Genomic DNA, 24,595 nt, shown 5'->3' on the forward strand with positions numbered 1-24,595 from the left:
GTGGTTTGCAACAGTTTGAAATAAACCAATGCCCTGAACATTCTGCTAAACTCAAAGCAAACAGGAGGGCAATAGCACATTCTCTTTGAGAAGACCATCAATTTATTGCAATAAGGGGTTCAAGACCTTGACTGCTAAATACGGTCAATCTGCCAACCCGCACTGGACCAGCATGGCAGATTGTGGTAAACATGACTTGGTGAGAAGACCTCAATCCTCAGTAGATTGAAAATGGCTGCAGATTTATTTATTCTTTATTTTAACTCACTATCAATGGCACTTAACAAGTGCCATTGATAGTGAAAAAGCATAAATTTTTCAACAATAATGAACTGGCTCAAAACTGATCCTTGAAGTGTATGAGAGTGCAGTGAAGAAGTGCAAATGTTTAATACATCTCTGCGATTGTCAGGTTTTTTTTTTTTTTTTTTGCTGATGCATTATAAGCTTACTTTCATGCATCATTTGCCACTACTAATACTAACATGTAGAACTTGCTTCCCAAGTTTTAACACTTTTCTCAGCTGTTGGAAATAGCAATGAACAATGAAATATATAGAATTGGGTCTCTGGACATGTTCATTAATAGTCATAGCAGAATTTTCTTCAAGTGTGGCTGTTAAAAAGTTAACAAATTGAATGGGTCAGCCTGCTTCATCGGATAAGCCTTAGTCACCAGACCTACACTCATCTCCTTGCCTTGCAATGGAAAATAATGTGTATTATTTTACATGGTTGTAAGAATGGGAATAATGCACTTACATTAAAAAAATATTATATGTCTAATCTGATAATCCTATCTTGTCTATAATGACTGAAGAAAAAAGGAAGAAAAAGAAAAAAAGCAGGGAAGCATTATTAATAAATTAAAACTTATATACATACTTATGTACACTGATACACATATAAATAATCCAAGTTTGGCAATGCAAAAAATAAAAAAGCTACTTCTGGGATGGCCAGATATCTTTAATTTTTTTACTTAAAAATTTAAGAAAAAAAATTTGATCAACACTTCAACAAAGTTACATAATGATTTAATAATTAAACACTGATATTTTATTATTTTCAAGAGATGTCAAAATATATTTTCATTCCAAAAATTGTGAAAATATTTGTTAATAAGAGATGGCACTTCACTGTTAACTGACAACTACTTTAATGATTAAATAATAAATTAACACAAAAAATAAATAAATAAAAAAGGTTATGATCTGTAAATTAGTAGAGTCAGTTTTTAACAGAACTAACCTTTTTGGAGTTCCCTTTGTGCTAGAGAAGTTACCAGGCTGCACAGTTTTACTCTGTCCTCCAAGAACAGTTACAAACTTTTGCCTAGCTACACTTTCTGGAAAACTATAAAAATAAGACAATTTATTATGATGTTGATTTCAATTATAACATATAACTAAATTATATGTTATAATTTCCAGTTGTAATACAAACAATATAATGAAAAATTACTTAATGCAAGGTTATTATAAAATTATTATAAAAATGCTATTATTTTATTGTAATAAAGTAAGTTTTTTTTTAGTTTATAGTATATATGTAATTATAGATCTAGCTTTTTCTAAGTGACTATATGACTTACTTTTCAATAAGTGTTATTTTGTTCTCTCTTGAAACTTGAAGTAATACTGGAAGTTCTGTGTTGTCAAGTTGCTTGTTTATTTCATTAACTAAACGCTTGTTGCCTGATGATACTGAACGAATTGGTAGAGTGTTAACAGGCAACACATCAAGTATCACCTAAAAATATAAAATAATCTGATAAATCAGGAGAGAAATAAAAACAAAAGAAAAAATTTCATGTTAAGAACAACTCATTGATAAAAAATATTTCCATCACAGTTTCTAGATGACATAGCAGAACATGCCTATCAACTTATTCTCTCTTGCATATGAGGAAATTGGAGCAATTTAATTTAAAAGATTTAAACATTAAAAGTATCAAAAATTTTTACTTTTTAACAAAAAGTATTGCAAAAAAATTGTAAAAAAAAAAATTAAAAATAAAAATAAAATAAAAGACTGACATCAATATTTTGGCATAGCTTAAAAATTGAAAAATCCTTAAGTTGGTAAAAGAAAATAACAAAAAAAAAATAAAATAAAATAAGTATATAAATAAACAAATCAGTAATGAAAGAAAAATGTGTAGATCTAGATATTCTTTTGTAATCAGCTAATTAAATGTTTGGACTGAAAATAATTAGGTATTGAAGGGGGGAGGATGCAAAGTAAGTATGCCAATAGTAAAGGGAAGACTGAAGCAAGTATATCACCCTCATACTGATACGAATGTTCCTATTATCCTATTTTTATTGCTATTTTTCGTCTTTATTTATTTAAAATACTCCTTTTTCCCTTCTCCCATCCTCAATTTAATACCTCACCCTTATACCATTTGCTTGTTCTAAATTTATTCTTAAAATACATTGATTACCTATCTATACAATTTAACTTCTACACTAGATTCTACATATTTATATTTAACGTATTGATATTAACCATTTTTATTCTAACAATACTTATTTTTACCTAAATAAATTATGCTGCGTTGGGACTACTTTGTCGATACTGTATTAGAAAGTGCTAATTTCATTTTTGTTGCCTTTTTGGCCTTTCACTTTTCTTCTACTACTATGGACAAGTATAGAAATGCAGTTCCTGATATATGGTCAGGTGTAGTCCCCTGATGAAATACCTGATCATGTATCAATATATATATTTCTGCTAACATCAGATCAAGCATATTTGCATTACCTATATTCGACCATTACTAAAAATGTTTTACCCCCATATCTGATCACAGCTACATCATTTTATCTTTATTTTTATTTGCATTTTATTAGTATTTTGATGTACTTATTTTACTTTACAGTTCCCCCACTCTATATTGGCTTGGTAATTCAGCCCATAATTTTCTTAATTTCATCATAACCTCTAGGATATTAACATTCTTTTACCTTTCACAAATCTACTACACTTCTTTTCTACTTTCCTCACCCTTCTAGTTACTGGCACTTTTAACTTTCACATCCATTTATACATACTTAATTCAACCCCAGGGGTTCACATCTGGTGAGTATGGGCTTGGCACACCCAGGGTCCTAAGCTGGATATCATCATTCTTCTTTTTCTTGGTGATTCCCTTCTGATTCTTGTACTCTCTCTCTCTCTCTCTCTCTCTCTCTCTCTCTCTCTGGGTAATTCAGAATTTTTTTTTTTTGGCTGGTGCAGCATAAGCCTTAGGATTCCTTGCACCATATGCTAATAATAATAATAATAATAAAAAGAATAAAAGAAGTTTACCTCAATATGATAGGTAAAACACTTCCGTATAATACTCTCCAGAAATTAAAAAAAAAACAATTAAAAATAATAATAATAAAAATTCTTAATTTTTTTTAAAATTGTTTTAATTTCTGGAGAATATTATACGGAAGTGTTCTACATATCATATTGAGGTAAACTTCTCTTACTCTTTTACAAATATTGATATCAATGTGGAATGTATTGAGCATTATAGCTCTGGTTCATACTATTAAATACTTAATTCAATATATTAATACTACTTATATATACTCGCATCCTGTAATGATGCTTTGTGCTTTTAGGTGCATCTGTCATACATGATATATTAATCTTGCATTCACTGAAACCATTTCATCAACTATATACCTCTTTTCATATGTAACTCTTTAAACATTACCTTTAAGGGGTTAACATTGAATACCCATTTTTTATATATATATATATATATATATATATATATATATATATATATATATATATATATATATATTCATCACCACCCGCAAAACAAAAATCAATCGAAGTCTCGATTGATTTTTGTTTTGCGGGTGGTGATGAAATTTTTTTTGTTTTAGATGGGATGCATTAGTGGTAATTAAGGCCTAACTAACTGGTTAGCCATAGTTGTTCTAGCAGTTGTTGGTTTGCCTATAGTTCCATGTTAACAATTTAACAGCGAATCAAGTTAACAAATATATAAATGTAAAGTTTGGAAAGATTTAAAGTAAGAGGAGAGAGGAAATAAAGGGAATTATTAAAGATTGAGTCAAGAAATATTAGGAATATAGCTAGGAAGAATTAGGAAAGTAACATTCCTTCACATGGCCATCTCTCTGCTACTTCCTCAGGGGCTTTGAGCAGACAGATAGCTATATTAAAAGAATGTCTCGTGCATATCCATTTCTGCAATCTCAATAACAGTTTTTCTTAGTAAGCTCATGTTTAGTTATAAATGTCCAAATGTAATAAGGCAAATAAAATTTAATTTTGAATTTATTTTAAATTAAATTTAGTTTTAAATTTTTGGATTATTATTAGCTGCAAACTGAGATTGAGCCCCAAAGACAGACGGGTATGCATCAGAGTAAATACAAAAAGTACATGTATATAGGTATTTATCTGTGATTACTATAGCTGGTGGTTGGTACTAGAAAGTACGTGCAATCTGCCCATCTTTAACAAATCAGACCAGATGGCCCGGGGCACCATTGGTCTGGTTTGTTGGTTAGTCTGTCATTAATAATTATATTGTTTAAGGGATGGGTTCATTTGTTTGTTAGTGATTATGCGACCTGTATTAAATTTTTAATCGATGGTTAGTGATTACCATGGATACCTATATAGATGTTTGGGTTAATACATTTTAATATTAAAAAAAAAAAAAAAAAAAAAGTAATCAAATTGGTAATGTAATCTACTGGACAAGGACTGGTATAACCTTTCTACAGCATAACAGCCCGTGTATGCCAAGTGGGATAACTACAAAGGGTACTAGGAAAGTTTTGCAATACAGCTTTGTTTATTTAATTTTTTCAAAGTAATTTCCTCTACATTCAATACACCTCTCCATCCTCCGAAACCAATCTTTAAACCAGTTCTGCCAAGTTTCACTAGGGAGTAAAGCACACTCGTTGTCCCAAGCCCGTTTTGAATTGAAAAATTTTTCGATTTGAAAAATACAGCTTTCATTTTCTTCTTTACAGATCGGGATTTTCTGACAATTACGGGTGTGTCGTCATCATCAAAGACCCAAACTTTGTTTTGAGCCTTGGTCGGCAGATCGTAATAGTACAGCCAAGTCTCGTCACCTGTCACGATGTTGTTCACATACCGAGATTGTCCCTTATCAAACTTTTTTAACATCTCCCGGCACCAAGTCACACGTTGTGTCATCTGCTCTTCAGTCAGTTGATGCGGCACCCAGAGAGAACAAAGTTTCTTCACGTGCAAATGATCTTGCAGAATCGAACGAATTGCTGGTGCATTTAGGCCCAAAGTATCCTCTATCTGTTGGTAGGTCACTCGCCTGTTTTCGTCAAGCATTTTCCTCACAGCAGTAACGTTTTCCTCCGTAACTGACGTTCGTGGCCTTCCCGGCCTCTCAGAATCCTCCAGAGTGAAATTTCCCCTTTGGAATTCTCTATACCACCTGAATATCGTTGTACGATGTGGACAATCATCATCTAGTGCAAGAGTCATTTCTTCTAAGCACTGGTCTATGGTTAAACCACGCACGAAATTATACCGCAAAACTGTCCTTATCTCATTTCGTGACCACGATGCCATCGCAAGCACTTTACACTCTCACTACTAATGAATAACTGAGCCCATCGACTTGGCGCGGCGGCTACTATGCACGTATGAACATGTCTCAACATGCAGCAACAAGCAGCTTCCTGTGATTCATTGTTGCGTCATATTGCAAAACTTTCCTAGTACCCTTTGTATATACATATTTAGATACCCTCCATCAGTGATTTTAACCTTGTGGTGCTTCGGACATCATTATAATCTGAAGGAAAGGTGTAGCGTGTTTGCTTTTGTTGCTGTTTATGACAACAAAGTCAAGCACCACAAGGTTAAAATCACAGATGGGGAGGGGTATGTAAATATGTATACAGGGTGATTCACTACCAGTGTGACAAACTTGCAGGAGGTGTAGGGGGATCAAAGACGAATCGGAATCACATAGCATTGCAGGGTCTGAAATGCCTTCGTCATGCGGTAGAGGACGTGGAACGGGAGGTCACGTGAACAGCAATCCCGCTGGAAGCCAGCATTTGCGAACCGTTTCTGTTGAAGAAACCAAGTCGCAAAAGTCCTCCGGAGTGGATAATCCGCAGGCTCCAATGATTGGACGCATTGCAGATGGTATGACCTCATTTGGTTTGTTGACAGTATCCTCCATACAGTGGATTAGGAAATACCCAATCGTTGGCCTATCGCTCGAATACTCTTACTCTGATTGCCTTCTGCAAGACGTAGGACATTCTCCTCATTGTCTGGCGTCCTCGTCATTCGCTCTCGATTCATGGTACCTCTCGTGAAACAACCAGTCTCACCTAACCTTATCATATGATTAAAATCGTATGATGAGGAGCACGCCTGTGCGGGAAACGTTCCTGGTACAAGCACAGAATGGTGCGCCCGTTACAGTCCGCAGCTCCATACGCGAGGCATGTCGTCCTGTTAAACGTTTGAATACTTGTCCATCCTACTGCCTCGGGAACTGGTTCGCAAATGCTGACTTCCAGCGGGATCGCTGTTCACACGACCTCCTGTTCAACGTCCTCTACTGCATGACGAAGGCATTTCGGAACCTGCAATGCTATGTGATTCCGATTCGTCTTTGTGCTCCCTACACCTCCTGCAAGTTTGTCGCACTGGTAGTGAATCACCCTGTATAGTTATCCGACTGGGCATACACGGGCTGCTATGCTGTAGAAAGGTTATACCAGTCCTTGTCCAGTGGATAACATTACCAATTTGATTTAAAAAAAAAAAAAAAAAATGTAATCTTAAAATGTATTAACCCAAACATCTATATAGGTATCCACGGTAATCACTAACCATCAACTTCATCCACTTAAAAACTGCTTCATCTACATCTTCATAAAGGCATAATTTTGCACACTTTTGACTGGGCCTTCTTTCCACAAACAGTTTGAAAATCAAAAAGTTTTTCAGAATGGTTAACATACTACTGGCAGGAATACCAAATTTTAAGCAATTTTTTTTTTACAGTAGAAAACAGGTTTACCAGAGCCAATGTCCGCATCAGCAATACGCCTTAAATCTTTGCTAATGGCTGTACACACACAGCAGTTGACCAGTGTGACTTCTTGGTACAGTAATAGGTTGTATAGGTTTTACTACTTCTTTTTAGGCATTGCTGACCCACTGCTTGGCAAAGGTCTCTCTCTCAAAACTTTCCATCTTTTTCTATTCCGCGCTGTGGTTGGCAAGTTTCCTCCCACAGGGTTTGATGGGAATCACTAAAGTGTAGAATGTTTTAGCTCTTAATTCGTGGAATTAATCCCATTAGCTTTTAGGAGGCTAAAGAAATTAATTCTTAATCCTTTTAGTTCTTAATTCATGCTTTCTAAAGGCGTCAGCTTTATTGCCTAAAGGCCAGAGGTACAAACAGTGTGTACTCAGGTCTCTCGAAATCAGTTTGTTATATGGAAATTCTTTGTTATAAGGAAAATATTTTCTATATAACAACCAAGGGGAAATCAAAAAGTTTGCTACGTAGAAAAATTCGCTATATGGAAGTTTGTTAAAGAGGGTTCGACTGTGTGTATATATAAATAAATCTGCAGCCATTGTCAATCCACTGTAGGATGGAGGTCTCCTCAACAAGCCATATTGAGGGAATGGATCATAATCTGCCATGATTGTTCAGTGCAGGTTAGCAGATCAACTGTATTTAGCAGTCAGGAGCTTGAACCACAGGTCTCTCTCAAGGAGGGTGTGCTATTGCACTCCCACTCCTGACCAATCAGTTATGAAGACTTACAACTGATGACATTTATACAAAGAAACTTAAACAGATTATTTCTCTCCTTTTCAAGATTATCACTGTGTTAATACAACCAGCTTGACTTATTTTATTTGATTACTAACTCACTACATATATAAGAATGCAATTCACAATTAAATTTAAAAGAGCTAAGAAGAAAAAGATAAAATTAAAGACAAAACTAATAAAAATAGCATGATTTCCATCTTTATTTATTCTATAACAGGCTAAGCATAAAACAAGGTGAGCTTTGCATACCATGGAAAAATGAATTTTCCCAACCCATTTATGCACAGCATTCAACAGCTGCCAGCATTACTCAAAAAATAACTTAACTGTTTTTAAGCAACACTTGATCGGCTTTATTTTTTGCTTAGCAATAAAAAGAAAAACAAAAGTCTATTATCGGAAAGTTTCGAACCCAAAGTTAGAAAACAGAACAGTCTTTTCTCAACAGCACTGACTTCCCATTTTTTATGGCTATTGCAATGAAATCGTCAATACTACACTACAGATAAAACATTTTTTTTTTAATTCGAATTTATTTCAAATGAGTGTTGAAGGAGTTTATGCTCAATGCAATGGATATGCTCTATATGTTTTTTATGTACTGCCACCAAAGCACACTAATTGTCCATTTTCCTTCTGCCTGACCTTATCTGAATGTTTTATTCAGATGACATGATTAATTTCTGTAATTCTATAAATATTTTACACAAAAAAAAAAAAGATTTTTTGGACTGGTTCATTCCTAATAAAAATAATAAAAAAAAAAAAAAAAAAAATCACAGAAATATGAGAATATATCTGATTTTGTGGAAATAAAGAAAATACAAGTGACTTCACAGAAATCAGAGCTGTGATATATACCAGGCATACTTTAAGTAAATTAGTTAATTACTTATAAATATCAGAAAAAGAGATACTTCTGAGTAAAGGGGTAAATATTTAATGAATTTTACACAAGAAATACTAAAAAAAAAAAAAAAAAAAAAAATACATAATAAAAAAAACATTACTTCTCTTCCAATGAGCGAATTAGGATGCTCAACAATCAAAATGACAGAGGATACACTGGTAGGAAACTCCATCCACATTTTGTCTAGTGATTCAACCCTAGCGCCAAAATTAGAAAAAAAAAAATAATAATAATAATTTTATGCTTTTTTAAGAAAAAAAAAAAAAGCTGTTATTTATCTAATGACTAAAACTTACTATTTTTCACACTTGAATGATACCATATTATATCAGAACTCAATCACTTTATAAGAATGAAATCATAATTTCATTTTTATAAAATAATAAGAATGACAAGGCAAAACTGAAATGAATTCCTCAGCTGAAATGCATGATTTTAATTATGATTTATTACTTTTTTCCCCACACAATTACTACATATGAATCAACACATGTTTAACTGAAGGAATTAAACAGGTATTAATTCATGTTTATAATTTAAACACAAATCAATACATGTTTGAATTACAAATTTAGTTGAATTCTCTAAGTTGAATGTTCTTACCCTTGTTTGAGTTATCTGTACCTCATTACATTCATTACATTGCTCATTACATTCTACCGTAACACAAATCAAAGAAGGTTCCATGAAATTTTTACACTCTGAAAATAAATTTCATGCATATCCTTTCAATATTACAAACAGAGAATCTGCTAAATAGATTTCTTTTTAGCAAATAAAGTTGTGCAATATCATTCTTACTACTTTGTTAGGATTTGAGTCTCAATCAACCTCACATGCTAATGAGCCATTTATGGCTGGCTATCATTCAATTTACTTCTGTCATTCTATAAATTGCTGGGAATGTCCCCTTGATTCCTACATTCCAATACTTCAACTTTACCATAATAATTGCATGCCAAGTTACTGTGATCACTACAGTCTCAACAAAATTTCAAACATTCATGTCTGTCCTCTAATATAGTTAGCAGCAGTTTCACTATGATAACTAGTGATAGTGTTTGGTTGTTGTAGATAAGTATCAAGCTGTAGTCAACAAGGTATCAGAGTACACCCGTGCACCGCATCTGTGAGGTGCAATAAAAACATTTAGTGCACAGCATTACTCAAAAAATAACTTAACTGTTTTTAAGCAACACTTGATCAGCTTTATTTTTTGCTTAGCCCATTACAGAATAAAAAAAGTAAAATGAAGTCTATTTATGTTATCAGAAAGTTTCAAAACCAAAGTTAGAAAACAGGACAGTCTTTTCTCAACAGCAATGACTTGGTATTTTGTATGGCCATTGCAATGAAATCCTCAATACTGCACTACAAATAAAACAATTTTTTTTTTTAATTTGAATTTATTTCAAATGAGTGTTGAAGGAGTTTATGCTCAATGCAATGGATATGCTCTATAGGTAATACAGGGAGGATGCAGAAAGGTCAGGGAATGACCACCGCATATCCACGGAGCAATACGGCCTTAGTTGCTAATGCTTCTAAAAACCAAACAACAACAGCTCTATATGTACTACCACCAAAGCACACATCTGTGAGATAATCCTGTGCAAGTTTAAGCAATAAAAACATTTAGTGCACAGCATTCAACAGCTGCCAGCATTACTCAAAAAATAACTTAACTGTTTTTAAGAAACACTTGATTGGCTGTAGTCAACTAACACGATACTCTATAATTTGTGAAGAGATTAGCCCAGTAGTGTGCAAACTGGTGGTTGTGAACATTATTAGCATTAGTAGAGGCATACAATGCAAGAATGTAAGCTTATGCAGCATCAGTAAAAAAAAAAAAAAAAAAAACCACCCATTTCATTCCTCCATTTGTTCCAAATGCCTGTCCAGTTCAGCCTTAAATTTATTTAGGCTATCAACTTCCACAACAAAAGATGGAAGTCTGTTGCACCAATCAACTACCCGCTGAGTAAAGGCAAATTTCTGCACATCTATTCTACAACTGTCTTTCCTCAATTTGAATCTGTGCCCCCTCAGGTTCTTGAAGCACAACATTTCGTGAAGCACAAAAAATATTGGTACAAGGAGGAAACTTAAAAACTAAATAAATATAAAATAGAAAGAACGATGAATTTTAATTTAAACAAACAATTTTTATACTCTCAAATATATTAGTACTATTTAAACTGTTTAACTAACTTAGCCATTGCCACCACTGATGGGAGAACGGCGATAGAGCGGTATAAATATAAGGCTGTTATAAGCCTTATATTTATACCACTCCAATATATAATGCTGTGAAAAACAAATATAATGGTAATTGTTCCAAAAATACATAAATAACCATAAATTTATAAGAATATACAGCAGGCCCCCATTATAACGCGGTTTGCTTTACGCTGATTCGCTATAACGCTGTTCTTATATTATAACCCGTATCTGACTATAACGCTCTTTTACAGATTCCATCTTTGGCATATCGTTTCATTTGATGGAGTTGATAGCTTAAAAATGAATACCAAAACAGCATTAAAACATTTCCCGTGCAGACTTGAGAAATTTTCCCATGCTCGGTGAAATTTTCTCGCACGCTAAATTAATTGCAGTACAATGACTTGTTACGCAGTTCCAAGATCAACATTTTAAAAAATGATCAAGTATATTGCTTGTAATATTTGCGTTATATCCATTTGCATTTATCCGAAGTCTAGTCATCATTCAGTACAGTATTAGACATTGTGCGTAACAGACATTTTACTTGAACATTGTATCGTAATTAATGCAACCAAAGCAGTTACATTTTTGAAGAGTTAATAATGGCCGATAAGAATGAAAAAGCAACAGTCTGGGTGCAGTACGAAGACTATAAATGTAAGAAAAAGACTGAATTTGAAAATTAAATTAGAAATTTTGAAACAAATCGATTGCGGTCAACGACAAGCAGGTGTGTGCCATGTGTTTATCTGTTTAACTGTAAGAACAATTATAAAAAAATAAATAATTAATTTTAGCAGCGGGAAAGATAGCTGTTCCACTGCAAGCAACTAGGGCTAGGCCGACTATTAGGATTGAAATGGAAAGACTTTAACTAATTTTATTGAAGATAATATCCAATGCAGAATTCAGTTAAGTTAAATATTATAAAACAGAGAGAGAGAGAGAGAGAGAGAGAGAGATTAGCCAATATGATGATCTGAAGAAAACTCACCTAAAAAAAAAAAAGTGGAACCATTTAAAACTAGTAAGGGCTGGTTGAATAGATTTAAAATCCAGGGAGAAGCTGCAAGTGCAGATGAAGGAGCCGAAACTTTCAAAGAAGAACTTGTTAAAATTATTGAAGAGGGGTATTTTGCGTTATACTTCTCAACAAGTTTTTAACATAGATGAAGCAGGACTTTTGTGGAAACAAATGCCTAAAAGAAGTTTCACATTGAAAGAAAAAAAAAACGTGCCAGGTTTCAAAGCAGGGAAGGATCGGTTGACTTTATTGTTGGATGGTAACGCTGCGGGGGATTTAAAATTAATATCCCTTTTAGTTTATTTGGAAGAGGGCCAAAGTTCAATCCAAAATCAACACATTTTTCATGATTAAATTCATCAATTAAATTCATGATTTTAATTGGAATTTTAAGTTTAATTTTTATACGTAAGTAGTTACCACATAATTATACACGTATGTAATGCAGAATATTTTATAGGTACAAATATTTGAATATTAAATATTTTGACCGACATTTGTGCATCTTTTCACTACCGTTTATTATTGATTAGGAAATATCCTATGGCACCGTACAAATACATATGTTATCTTATGGGAATGCGGCGCTCGCTTAGCGTGGATTCACTTAGTGCTCTTTTCCGGAATGAATTATCAGCGTTAAGTGGGGGTTACCTGTATTACAAAAAATTGCATTCCTAGAGTTAAGAAATTTATGACTGTTTATCATGATTTAGAAGTACAATTTTATTTCAAAGTAAAAATAACTTAAAGGCTACAGTTTTAATGATTACCGAATGTTATCAACACTAACTTTTAGGCTTGAATTCTTACAAAATAGTCAGTCCTCGTATAGCATGATAGTTGTGTTCCTAGAAACCCTTGTGCAATGCAAAATCGTGCAATATAAATAACAGGCCCTATGGGAAAAATAGGGTTAGGTGCCAACCACCCAAGATTGAATACACATTTGTGGCCAAAACATTACCAAACACAATAAATAATCATAACAAAATACTTATTTATTTTATTACGACTATTACATAATAAAATATTGCTAATGCTTTTGCTTCTATTGTAAGCAAACTTGTTCTTTGTTTGATTTTCTATTCAAACAGATGACAGCGGTTCCATCTCTTCCAATTCTTTGTATCTTGATCTAATGGATTTTATCACACTTTGAGTTGTTCCTGCTATGAAAGTTGTTTTTATTTTCTCTGCATTCTGTCTAATTCTCGGCGTTGTCTCATTTAGGCCTGTAGCACATGCAATATCACATGGTCTTTCATTTCACTCTAAGTGTTTCACAATTTCATATTTTTTCTCTATCGACAGAGGCGGACTAGTCATAAGCCTTACCGGGGAAACCCCAGTGGGCCGGAGGCCAGTGTGATTTTGGCTATAAATGCTAGTATGAGGCCACTACAAATTTTCCTGGGTAAGAATTTTTGACCCAGTCCACCTCTGTCTATCGATATTGCTTTTCTTTTTTCTCTCTGAATCTGAAGTGCCTTCACCAGGATGCTTCCTTTTCACACCTTTTAAGTATTTTACTCATTTTTAGGGAATAAAGCAAAATTACAAAATGAGGAGGCATGTTTGGTACACATAAACAAAGCTGCCCGCATGTAGCAACTGAATAAACAAAGCAGTAATGACAGAAACACACTGTTCCTTCTCACACTAGCTAACATTTTACTAAAACACTTTTTGGAGATCACTACCATAAAACACTCGGCTCCTGACCACTCGGCGGCCTCCGTAGCTGAGTGGTCAGGAGCGGGAGTGCAGTAGCACATGGTCTTTGAGTAGACCGGGGTTCAAGCCCCTGACTGCTGAATAAGGTCGATCTGCCAACCCGCACTGGACCAGCGTGGCAGATTATGGTCCATTCCCCTCAGCATGAATTGTTGAGGAGGCTTCCATCCTGCAGTCGGTTGATAATGGCTGCACTTTACCTTTTACCATAAAACAATAAAAACAATTTCCAGTTGCCTTCCTGCTAGTGGAATCTGTTATAAATAGGTAGTAAACTCAATCTAATTGCATTTGCAATGATACCAATAGCTGGAATTGTGTGGGTTTTTACGTTATTATGGTGAAATGTGTTCCCCTTCACTGATATAAAAAACAAATACATTTTCAGAATCTTCTTTTCATTCCTGTCATGTTGCTTTCAGTTGGGGTGATTCCACGTTCGACTGCTATTTCTTGTAAACACAGGCGAATCGTGAATAAGCGAATTCAGTTCATGTTAAAAACAATATCGTTCCCCTATTTATAAATCATGTATGATCGATTTTGTGTAATGTAAATACATGTTATACGAGAACTGACTGTACTTAATTTTTAAAATATTTTATTAAAAAAAATACCTGTCTTATTTATAAAAATAAAGTACAGGTAACCCTCATATAACACAGTAGTTAGGTTCCTATAAAATCTTGTGTAGTGCAAAACTGTGTTATACGGGACTAAGAACCAGTACACAAAAATGGGGGTTATGTTTCAAGAGCTAACAAAAATACACCATTTCGTTAACAAAATGTTAACAAAACTGACAAAAATACACAATTTCGTTACACATAGATTTCATGTATCTTCTGCTGTCTTTAAAAAAATCATTAATCTGGGTTTGTTTGCTTTTGCTTGATAGATCTTTGCAATTTCATCGTATGGAACTAAGGATTTTTGAAGCTCCTTTTTAACTTTGGGCTCCTTCCAGTCAAAGAATCTGAATTCAAAAAATAAAGTTCTAATTTCTCAGCTAACTTTATGCTTTTCTGTATACTTTTTAGTGTAAAATTTGGAAGTTCACAATTTTTATCTGCACTATCATCCTCTGAATTGATTTAATTTGCCTCCAATGCCATTTCCACGAAATCTGCTTTGCCAACATCTTTTTTCTATCAGTAATTCTTGAACATCTTCAGTAATAATTTTTTTTTTTAGGAGCATTAGCAACTAAGGCTCTGTGTGTTTTGAGGTCAATTTTCTATTTTTCTGGATGAAAAACATGAGTTTCCAGGAGAAAAAACCATGCTATCATCAACTGAGACCGACTAACTTAGCTACATTGTGAAAAAGACCCATAAAAATTCCTCCCATCATCAACGGGATTTGAACTTAGGTCTTTTCCACCCGATGTGGGGATGATGGAGATTCTACCAACTGTGCTACCCACGAGGGTTTCAGTAGTCATATCATCAAAACCTTCCCTTCCTATCGACTTAGGAAGTTCTACTATCACACGGAGTCCCTTTTCTGTCGGTTTGACCATATATCCTGAATGAACTACTCTTGTCATACATGTTTCCAACATGCATTTAATGATAGTGGAGTGATAAAGCTATGATTTCGATACAGTTCACAATTGAAAAATGTTTCCATGCCTTCATCACTTCAATTTTCTATCAATTCAAATTCCGAATAATTTTTTTCCAAAATCCATTGTAACGATTTTCTGATGCAATGAGTTTCAAAGGTAGATATAATGCCTTGATCTAATTAAAGAAGTTGTATTAGGTGGAAGGAACATTATTTCAACTTTTGGATAACTTAAATCTTTGGATTGGCCTGGCAGATTATCCAATAGTAATAAAACTTTAAAATCTAGATTTTTTTTTCCACAAGTTCAATAACACAGAACTAACACGGGGATTTCCCAATTTTTTTTTTTTTTTCCATGACCATTAGAGAGCCAAAAGCAGGGATTCGCAAAAAAAAAAAAAAAAAAAAAAAAAATGGAAGTGTTGAAAAATTACATCCAACATAACAGCAGAGTTATGTTGTATGTATAATGAAAGTAGAAGAGATACAAGAAAGATTTTAGAAAAGACCATGGTAGATAACAACATAACTTTGATTATCATAGATAATTAAAAATCTGAACCAGAAATCAAAGACTTTTAATGAAATTCATATGGATATATTCAAATGAAGTGCTTTGTGGTTCAAATCAGAAAAAAGAAACTTAATTAAAAAAAAAAGTGCCATATCCCCCAAAGGAGGGAGGGGGGCAAAATCAGAGCTGCTTAATGTGTGGCAATCCACTAGCTAAATACTTAGCTGCACCAGTATTTAGCCACTAATCAAGGACTAAATAAATCCCACAATGTATAGCTTTATATGGATAATTTAGAAAGAATGGCAAGTTATCTTGAATTTTTACCAATTTATTTAATTTTCTATAGTGAATGATAGAAATATGGTAGTTTTGTTTATTTAACATTTAATCATAAACTGATATGTTAATTATTAGCCTTAATTGTGAACAGTAAACTATAACAATAATGAAAAATTTCTATGTAATTGCTATGAAGTAACCATAATGTGTGAGAACTTTTGAATTTATTGCAAACAAAAACATGTATAATGTATGCCAAAAACAACTAAAATAACATTGCTAGAATTTAATAATCCAGCTGATGTTTAGTTAAATGTATATATAGGTATATATATACACACATTTTGCACTGGAGTGCTCGTATCTGTTCTATTCTAATTTTCGCTGCATCAGGACCACTGCTGTTCAATTCCCCTGTATTGGCGGTTCGATCTGGGGATCGGGTGGCGGACTGATCTTTCGATTAATTCTCCTTTGTGGCGATTTGTCTAGCGTTCGAAATGCAGCGATTCCCTGACCATTATTGGCCTTGTGGTCCTCTATCGAGATGGGGCGTAATGGTCAGTCTATTTTTTGGGTTTTTTTGTTTTGTTTTATTGTAGTGGTTTACATCTCTGTTGGTGATATTTCACATAAATTTGGACCTGGTGCCCGTCAGACCGTTAAATTTCTATTTAATTGGCTTTTAAAATTCATTGAATTATTATTCGCACATTTAGATTTTCTAAATTATTTTAGAGAGTTTCTGCTGCAATATTTTTACTCTTGTTACCCCTCTCTTTCCTCCCTGCTTGGTTTGATTTAATTTAGGTTTAATTTTGACTTTTCGCTCTTGTCTTGCCATACTGCTGGCAATATTTTTTATTTTAATCCTTATTATAATTTACTTATATGGTTATATTTCAGGCATCATGTGGAAGAATATGCTTTTTGCTGCCTCTGATGTATGCTGTACCCACTTTTTATTTTTATTATCAAAGATTCCATTTCCAACTATATTTAAATGTTATTCAAATATATATATATATATATATATATATATATAAATAAATAATGACATTAAAAAATAAAATAGATAAATAAGAAAATAAATAAACATGTAGTCATTAGAGGCAGTATATACGAATCCTCCACATGATACCCAATATATTACTGAAATTATTACATATTGAAAAATTAATTCAAATGCTCGTAGTATGGCAAACTGTAGAGCGAAAATTTAACATAAACCTAACAATTAATCATAATAGGGTTATGATTAATTGTTAGGTTTATGTTAAATTTTCGCTCTACAGTTTTACCATACTACGAGCATTTGAATTAATTTTTCAATACGTAATTTCAGTAATATATATATATAGCTGTTATTCTGCCAATAAGCTTCTAAAATTATTAATAAATTATTACTGTTTCTGTTTTGTTATTATGGTGAGAAGGTTTCTACTGAAGCAATAATTCTCAGGTTACATAAAATAAAGAAAGAAAGAAAGAAAGAAAGAAAGAAAGAAAGAAAGAAAGAAAGAAAGAGAGAGAGAGAGAAGAGAGAGAGAGAGAGAGAGAGAGAGAGAATGGGTGTGTGCAATCAAAATACACACATGCTGGAAAGAAGTTTTGTGGATATGTTTGACGAGAATTGCAGCGAACAAAAGCAATCAAGAAAAATGAGAAAGAAAAGTCAGAAATAGATTAATGGTGACTTCTTAGTCACTGTTAATCTTAAAAGAGTAAATGGTAAAAATAAGAAAACACAGTATCACATTTTTTTTTTACCAATTCCATGAAATATTCTGACTTCTTTAAGAGGAAAGAGGTTATAAAGTCAGAAGAAAACATAGCGATTACTTAAGATTTAAAATTGTATGTTCAACTTAAATATAAAGTTATTGACTTAGCTATTCTTTTAAAATAAGCTAGTCCTTAGTATCTTAAAATCTCAGTATATTAAAGGAGGCAGTAAAGGAAGTAAGCAAACCCTTAGCCATAATTATGAGAGTTTCCTTGTACTCAGGGGAGGTACCCAATACACTGGAGATGTGCAAATGTGACCCAAATTCACAAAGGAGGATCAAAGGCTGACACAAGTAATTATAGACCTGTGAGTGTAACTTCTGTTCCAGGAAAATTAATGGAGGCACTGGTTAAAGAAGCACTGCAGGATCATCTAGACAAGACTTCAGTTATAGCTCGGACACAGCATGGTTTTGTTAAGGGAAGTCTTGCCTGACCAATTTGATTGGATACAATGATGCAGTCACAAAAGAACTGGATGCAAGGAATAACTTTGATATTATATACTTGGATCTTAGAAAGGCTTTTGATACTGTTGGACATGGAAGACTGCTGCACAAATTGGAGCAGTGTGGCATTGGAGGCAAATTGCTGCTATGGATAAAGGAGTGGTTGAGGAAGAGAAGGCAGAGAGTGGTAATCAATGGACACTGCTCATCGTGGAATAATGTTATTAGTGGAGTCCCTCAGGGTTCAGTGTTGGGTCCACTATTGTTTTCTGTATTTATAAATAATATTGATGATGGTATATCAAGCTTAAAGTCCAAGTTTGCAGACGATACAAAGGTTGGCAGGGTTGTTAAGGACACTACTGACGTTATGCTGCTGCAACAGGATCTGGAAAGGTTGAGCAGATGGGCTGAGAGGTGGCAAATTAAGTTTAACATTGACAAATGTAAAGTACTACATATGGGAAACAGCAACCCCAGAGCAGTGTACCAACTCTGTTGTACTACACTGACAGTGGTAGAGAATGAAAAGGACCTGGGAGTAATTGTGCAGGCAGATATGAAATTCTCTGAGCAGTGCAGATGGGCTGCAAGAGTAGCTCATGGTGTCTTATCAATGATATACAGGAATTTTTCTAGCAGGGATAAGGAGGAGATTATTCCCTTGTATAATGCAACGGTGAGGCCACACCTTGAGTACTGTATACAGGTTTGGAGGCCTCATTTCAAGAAGGATATAGAGCTGCTGGAACGAGTACAGAGAAGGGCAACAAGATTAGTGAATGGAACAAAGTGTTGCTCTTACGAAGAAAGGCTTAAGTTTTGCAAATTACAGTGTCTGGAGACTAGGCACCAGCAAGGTGATCTGATAGAGGTGTATAAAGCCTTGAATGGTTTGAGCATGCTCAATGCTGATGGGATTCTGCCTCTTGCTCAGAATAATCACCTGAGAGGGCATAAATTCAAATTGAGGAAAGACAGATGTAGGATAGATGTGCGGAAATTTGCCTTTGGCCAGAGGGTAGTTGGTTGGTTGGTGGAACAGACTTCCATCCCTTGTTGTGGAAGTTGATAGCCTAAATAAATTTAAGGCTCAGCTGGACGAGTATTTCGAACGAAAGGAGGGGTGAATGGAAGTTTTTTTTTTGGCTGATGCTGCATAAGCCTGCATCATATGCCTCTACTAATGCTAATGCCTCTACTAATGCTAATGCTGAAATGAGAAATAAAAGTCAGAAATAAATTAATGGTGACTTCTTAGTCACTGTTAATCTTAAGAGTAAATGGTAAAAATAAGAAAGCACAGTATCACATTTTTTTTTGACCAATTGCATGAAAAATTGACTTCTTTAAGAGGAAAGAGGTTATAAAGTTAGAAGAAAACATAGCAATTACTTAAGATTTAAAATTGTATGTTCAACTTAAATATAAAGTTATTGACTTAGATATTATTTTAAAATGAGTTACTGTCTCAGTATCTTTGAAATTATCATTCTAGAAGGAAGAATGAGTACTGAAATGTGTTCTCCTGTATGTGTATATTAATTATTAATGCTTCTAATTACATACAGTCGTCAATTGAGTTACACAGTGAATAATATTTTGGAAACTCAGACATTTTAGAAAGGTGTGACAAATGTAACGACAGTCACACTGAGAGGAAATAGCTAATTTCGTAAAGAAGAAGAGAGCCTCTTTAATTGTAAATTAATTTATCCATAGCTTGGATTACATAAATGAGTAAAAAAAAATTTTTTAATTTTTATAAATTTATTCACGTCCAGCAAAGTGGAGAGCTATTTTAATATCTTTACAAAAAGACTGCATTCCTGGAAATCTCTAAATAATTTTGACTTTATTGTATCTGAAAACAGATATAAAGTCAAAAGGTCCTAAGATAGTTCTGAATTTTGAAATTAACATTAATTTGCATGGAAACAAAAGTGTTGAAAACTCTATAAACTATTAATAAAGAAAAAATATAAAGAATTTTTATCAAGAAATGAAAAACTAATTCTTTTTAAAATTTTTTTATAAATGGTACAAATTTTAAAACTTAAGTGGTCAGTATTTTTGCCAAAGAAGTAATGTTTAAACAAAATTTGGACATTTCTAAAGTTTTTAAAGATGCTCTTTCATTCTAATTGTTTTGTCTTTTACTGCTTTGAATTATATTCTAGTGTCATTTATTATCAAAAGAAATATTTTGAGATATCTCTCACAATCTTTCTTTTGTCAGAAACCAACATAAACTTACAGGTTTGAGTGTCTACTTGACGTTCATCTTATCACTGTTAATCATAAGCACTGAACTAGCAGGCACAAATAAAGGACAATGACAACTCTAAGAAAAGTCTGCTTATATTTCCTGATTTCAAATAGCAAAACAAACGCTTGCAAGACTGAACAGCAACAAACTTAACTTTTTAACTAGGAAAGTAACTGCTGCTAAATTAAACATAAATCGCTATTCCGCTTCAGCAATGATTCCATACTCCAGTAATGTTATGCTTAAAACTGAGAGGTTCAATCAAATGTACCCTTCCATTTTGTACCATTATTCAACTTAGTAATACAACTAAGAATTACAATCAAGATTTTCTAATAATGTCTATCTTATATAGAAACATTAAAAATATCATAACAGTTGAATTGTTAGTGTTTTCCTTTTTTTTTTTTTTTAATGACAAGCAACCTTATCAACCACATTTGTTCAAAAATAGCTATTACTCTTGAGTTGTAAAGTTAACTAAACACTTAACTATAATTAACTACATTTCATCTAAACTACTAAATTAATAAAAATGAGGAAGAATTAGATTAAACTATACTATAACTGTATTGATAAAAAGACTGAACTATAACTAAATATTTAATCAATTTTAAAATATTCATATTTTTGCATTTACAACACAACCTTGTGTTGGTTGGTTGTTTGAAAATTCTTTGGATCACATCAACTAGTTTGGCATATAGGTTCAAACAATATTAAATGTATTTTGTCATGTGTTATGTCTGCACAAACATGTTTGTGAACAGAAATGCATATTGTGTGTGCAATGAAAATTTCAGAGAAGGGGAATCTTCTATAACTAGTTTAAACAAATGAAAGACACTTTAACAATTCCTAAGTCTCAATGGAATTTTAACTCAGACCTCTCCAAATATGTAATGAAACCACTATACTGTCATGGATAACTGAAACTTTTTGCTTTTTATATTAAATTCTTTATTACTTTTTTTTTTTTTTTGGAATAAAGACTATTCAGAAGGTTGTTTTTGGAGGTTTTACAGTGCAACGGCAGCTAAAGGCCAGATATTCAGAAGGAAACAGTAATATTACTAAACATAACCTAAACACTATTATAACAACAGTTTATCCCCCATTTCTCTATGCTGCAGAAATCTGGGCATCTCCCTCTACCACCAAACCAGAATTCTCCTCAAAGTATTGGCTTCTCAAGTGGGCTTACCAAAGCTTAGTCTACCTCCCCCAGCTCTGAACCACCGCCATGGCTAACACACTCAATATTCCAAGGCTCACAAGGTTCATTGACGAAAGGAGACTCATCATAACAGTCAAGCTCATAACTGCTCTCATCTCCTCTCCCTTCTTCTGAGGCAAGTGTGAATGGAGGATCCCAGTGGCGCATCTGCAAGCAACTCTGCAGCTATGTCCTTTTCAAACATCTTTTCACCTGTCGGACAAGTTTCTTCCTCAGCAGATGTTATTAGGCATCAAGGATCTAGATGTTGACTTCAAAAAGTTTAGCCAGGATCAACAATATAGAAAAAAATACTCTGTGGTGGGTGGCCAAGGCTACCACAATTATAACCCGAGTCCCAAGCAATGTATATTCTTACTCAATTCAACTCAATGTATATTCTCGTGTTATGTATTTTGTAACTAACGGTCTGTACACTCACTTAATGTATTCTATATATAGTATACTCAATTAATTTCTCTATTTCTATTACTTTATCATTTTTATTTATTATTATTATTTTTTTTTTTTTTTTGGTTCATTGAAGCAACCTTGTCTTTGTAGTACATTGTTAACCCCTGGCCACTGTGCCATGGGCAGTTGCTTTGTTTGTTTGGATTTTAGGAGCATTAGCAACTAAGGCCATATTGCTCCGGGGATATGCAGTGGTCATTCACTGACCTTTCCGCATCCTCCATATTTGGTGGGCACCGGCTCGAACCCCAGTCTAATCAAGAAGCATGTGCCATGCACTGCTGCTCCTGCCCACCTGGCTACGGAGGTGTCCATGGGCAGTTGCAACTACACTATTATGTAAATCATCATTTATGTGTTGCAATAAAGATTCTTTCTTCTTCTTTCTAACAATTGTGGCCAAGGTTCACCAGGTTCACAATAGGTGATATAAAGATATAATTAAAAGTAATAATAAAAAAAAGATGGTATACAAATTCAACACATTGAAAGATTAATAAGTAGAAACAATAACTATTCAGTAAAAGAGTTTAAAAAATAAAATAAAATGAATAGGATACAAGATACATTAGAAAAGAGGACGTGGAACTTAAGAGATTATGATAGTAAATAAGGTTACAAATCTTATTATTAACACTATTTTTGATATTTGTAATACTTACTCTAAATGTTGAAGATTAGGCCAGTTCTTGGGGATTTTGTCATTATTCCAATGGGAAAGCAAATATTCAATAACCTTATGTCGTAAGGCTGGAGCAGTTCGTCCATCTGTAATTTCTGTACCCTTATCACGCTCATCTGTTTGTATCCAAAATGCCTAATTAGAATAAACTATTTTATCTTTTAGATATAACACAATCATAACATGCTAAATTATTATTTGCTTACTGTCTTCAAAAAATCTTTCAATAAATCCCAACAAAAAATATGATAAATAACTGTATTAACTATAAATCTGAAACATACAGAAATGTGAGTAATATTAAAAATTTCTTTCGTGCATATTTTAACAAACAAAAAATGAGTTATGTACCCAGCTTGTTCTAATACTAAAATGTATTAGAATTAGGTAATGGCTAAGGCAAAGTACAGGATTTCATTATAACAGGTTTTCCAAATAAGGATCCAAGTTGAGTTTTGTCAGAGGAAACCAATGATGAAGGAGACAGTTTCAAGCTCCCTGAAATAATTTAGTGATTGCTTGATTGAATTTGCTTCTTCTAAAGGATTTTACAGACATCCTTTTAGGGACAGATTAGAACTTGAAATCATCATCTGAACTTCAGTGGTCCCCATCATAAAAGTAGCTACTCAAATATTTTGTCAGTGAGTGCTCTGTCAATTGAAGAGCTTCTGACAAAGAAATGGCAGTAACTAATATTTAACTATTGCTGCCTCATCACTCTTACTCAAATATATGAGCTGCTCCAGTAGCCCACTAAGCAGTTTCCCCATATATAATTCAATAAGTTAATGTGCAATCTTCCTTTCTTTTATATGTACTGAATAATAAACCAGAAGAAAGAGAAACATTTGACTTCCTATGAAAGCATATTATTATTAAATATGAATGCATATTATTAAACAAGAAACGTTTTTTGCAGTTTCATGGGCAACTGACCAGTCCTTCATATCAAATGACCAGTCATTACTACTTTTTGATGAATACATAGCCTTTTCTCAAATAAAATAACCACTAAGATGAACTTTCCTCTGTGACTGATCCTCCAACCACAAACTCTATGCTTATTCCATTATTTGGCAAGATGGAGTCAGGGCAACTGAAAAGCAATGCCTTCAATAACAGTGCTTTTTGTTAAGCACTATTATTGAAGCACTTGCTGAACCAGCTCTTTATTTTATTTGCCTCTTGAATGTACAGGTAGTTCCTGACTTTACGAGTTAATTCATTCCTATCATGCGCTCGTAGAGTGGGAATTTATTTCCCGTAGACAATGTTAAAAATAGGGGTTATGTTCCCAACAATGAAATTAGTTAGCTAATTGGTTTATGTTTAAGCAATGATTGATTTATCCAAAGAAATGAAAATACAGCCTGTAAAATCAAGCAAATTATAATAATAAAGAAATTATTTAACTTACAAACGTTAAAGAATGTTTATTCTTCATTATCATCGACTAAATGCACACTCGTCAATCACTAATTATTGGCTCGGCACTTGTTGGTTTGTTGCACAAGGAGTTATCCTCTTCAGAAATGCTTCAAGAGGCATTTGTTTATAAGATAATCTTCTCTTTTTTATAAATTTCAATAGCATG

At 33.4% G+C, this 24,595-nt stretch overlaps 1 protein-coding gene across 1 annotated transcript in view; it reads right to left on the reverse strand.

The window, feature by feature from the left end:
* Positions 1-24,595, reverse strand: part of LOC150087649 (sulfhydryl oxidase 1-like) — a 92,933-nt gene that overhangs the window by 42,531 nt on the left and 25,807 nt on the right. Inside the window, exons 3-6 of the mRNA XM_090369846.1 lie at positions 22,979-23,133; positions 8,863-8,959; positions 1,595-1,752; positions 1,252-1,356 (exon numbers count right to left, since the gene is read on the reverse strand). Coding sequence (XP_090225972.1) covers positions 1,252-1,356; positions 1,595-1,752; positions 8,863-8,959; positions 22,979-23,133 — 515 coding nt within the window. The remainder of the gene's footprint in view (positions 1-1,251; positions 1,357-1,594; positions 1,753-8,862; positions 8,960-22,978; positions 23,134-24,595) is intronic.

This window comes from Mastigoproctus giganteus, chromosome 3 (genome assembly GCF_048544385.1).
Source record: "Mastigoproctus giganteus isolate SK-2022 chromosome 3, ASM4854438v1, whole genome shotgun sequence".
Taxonomy (NCBI): Eukaryota; Metazoa; Arthropoda; class Arachnida; order Uropygi; family Thelyphonidae; genus Mastigoproctus; species Mastigoproctus giganteus.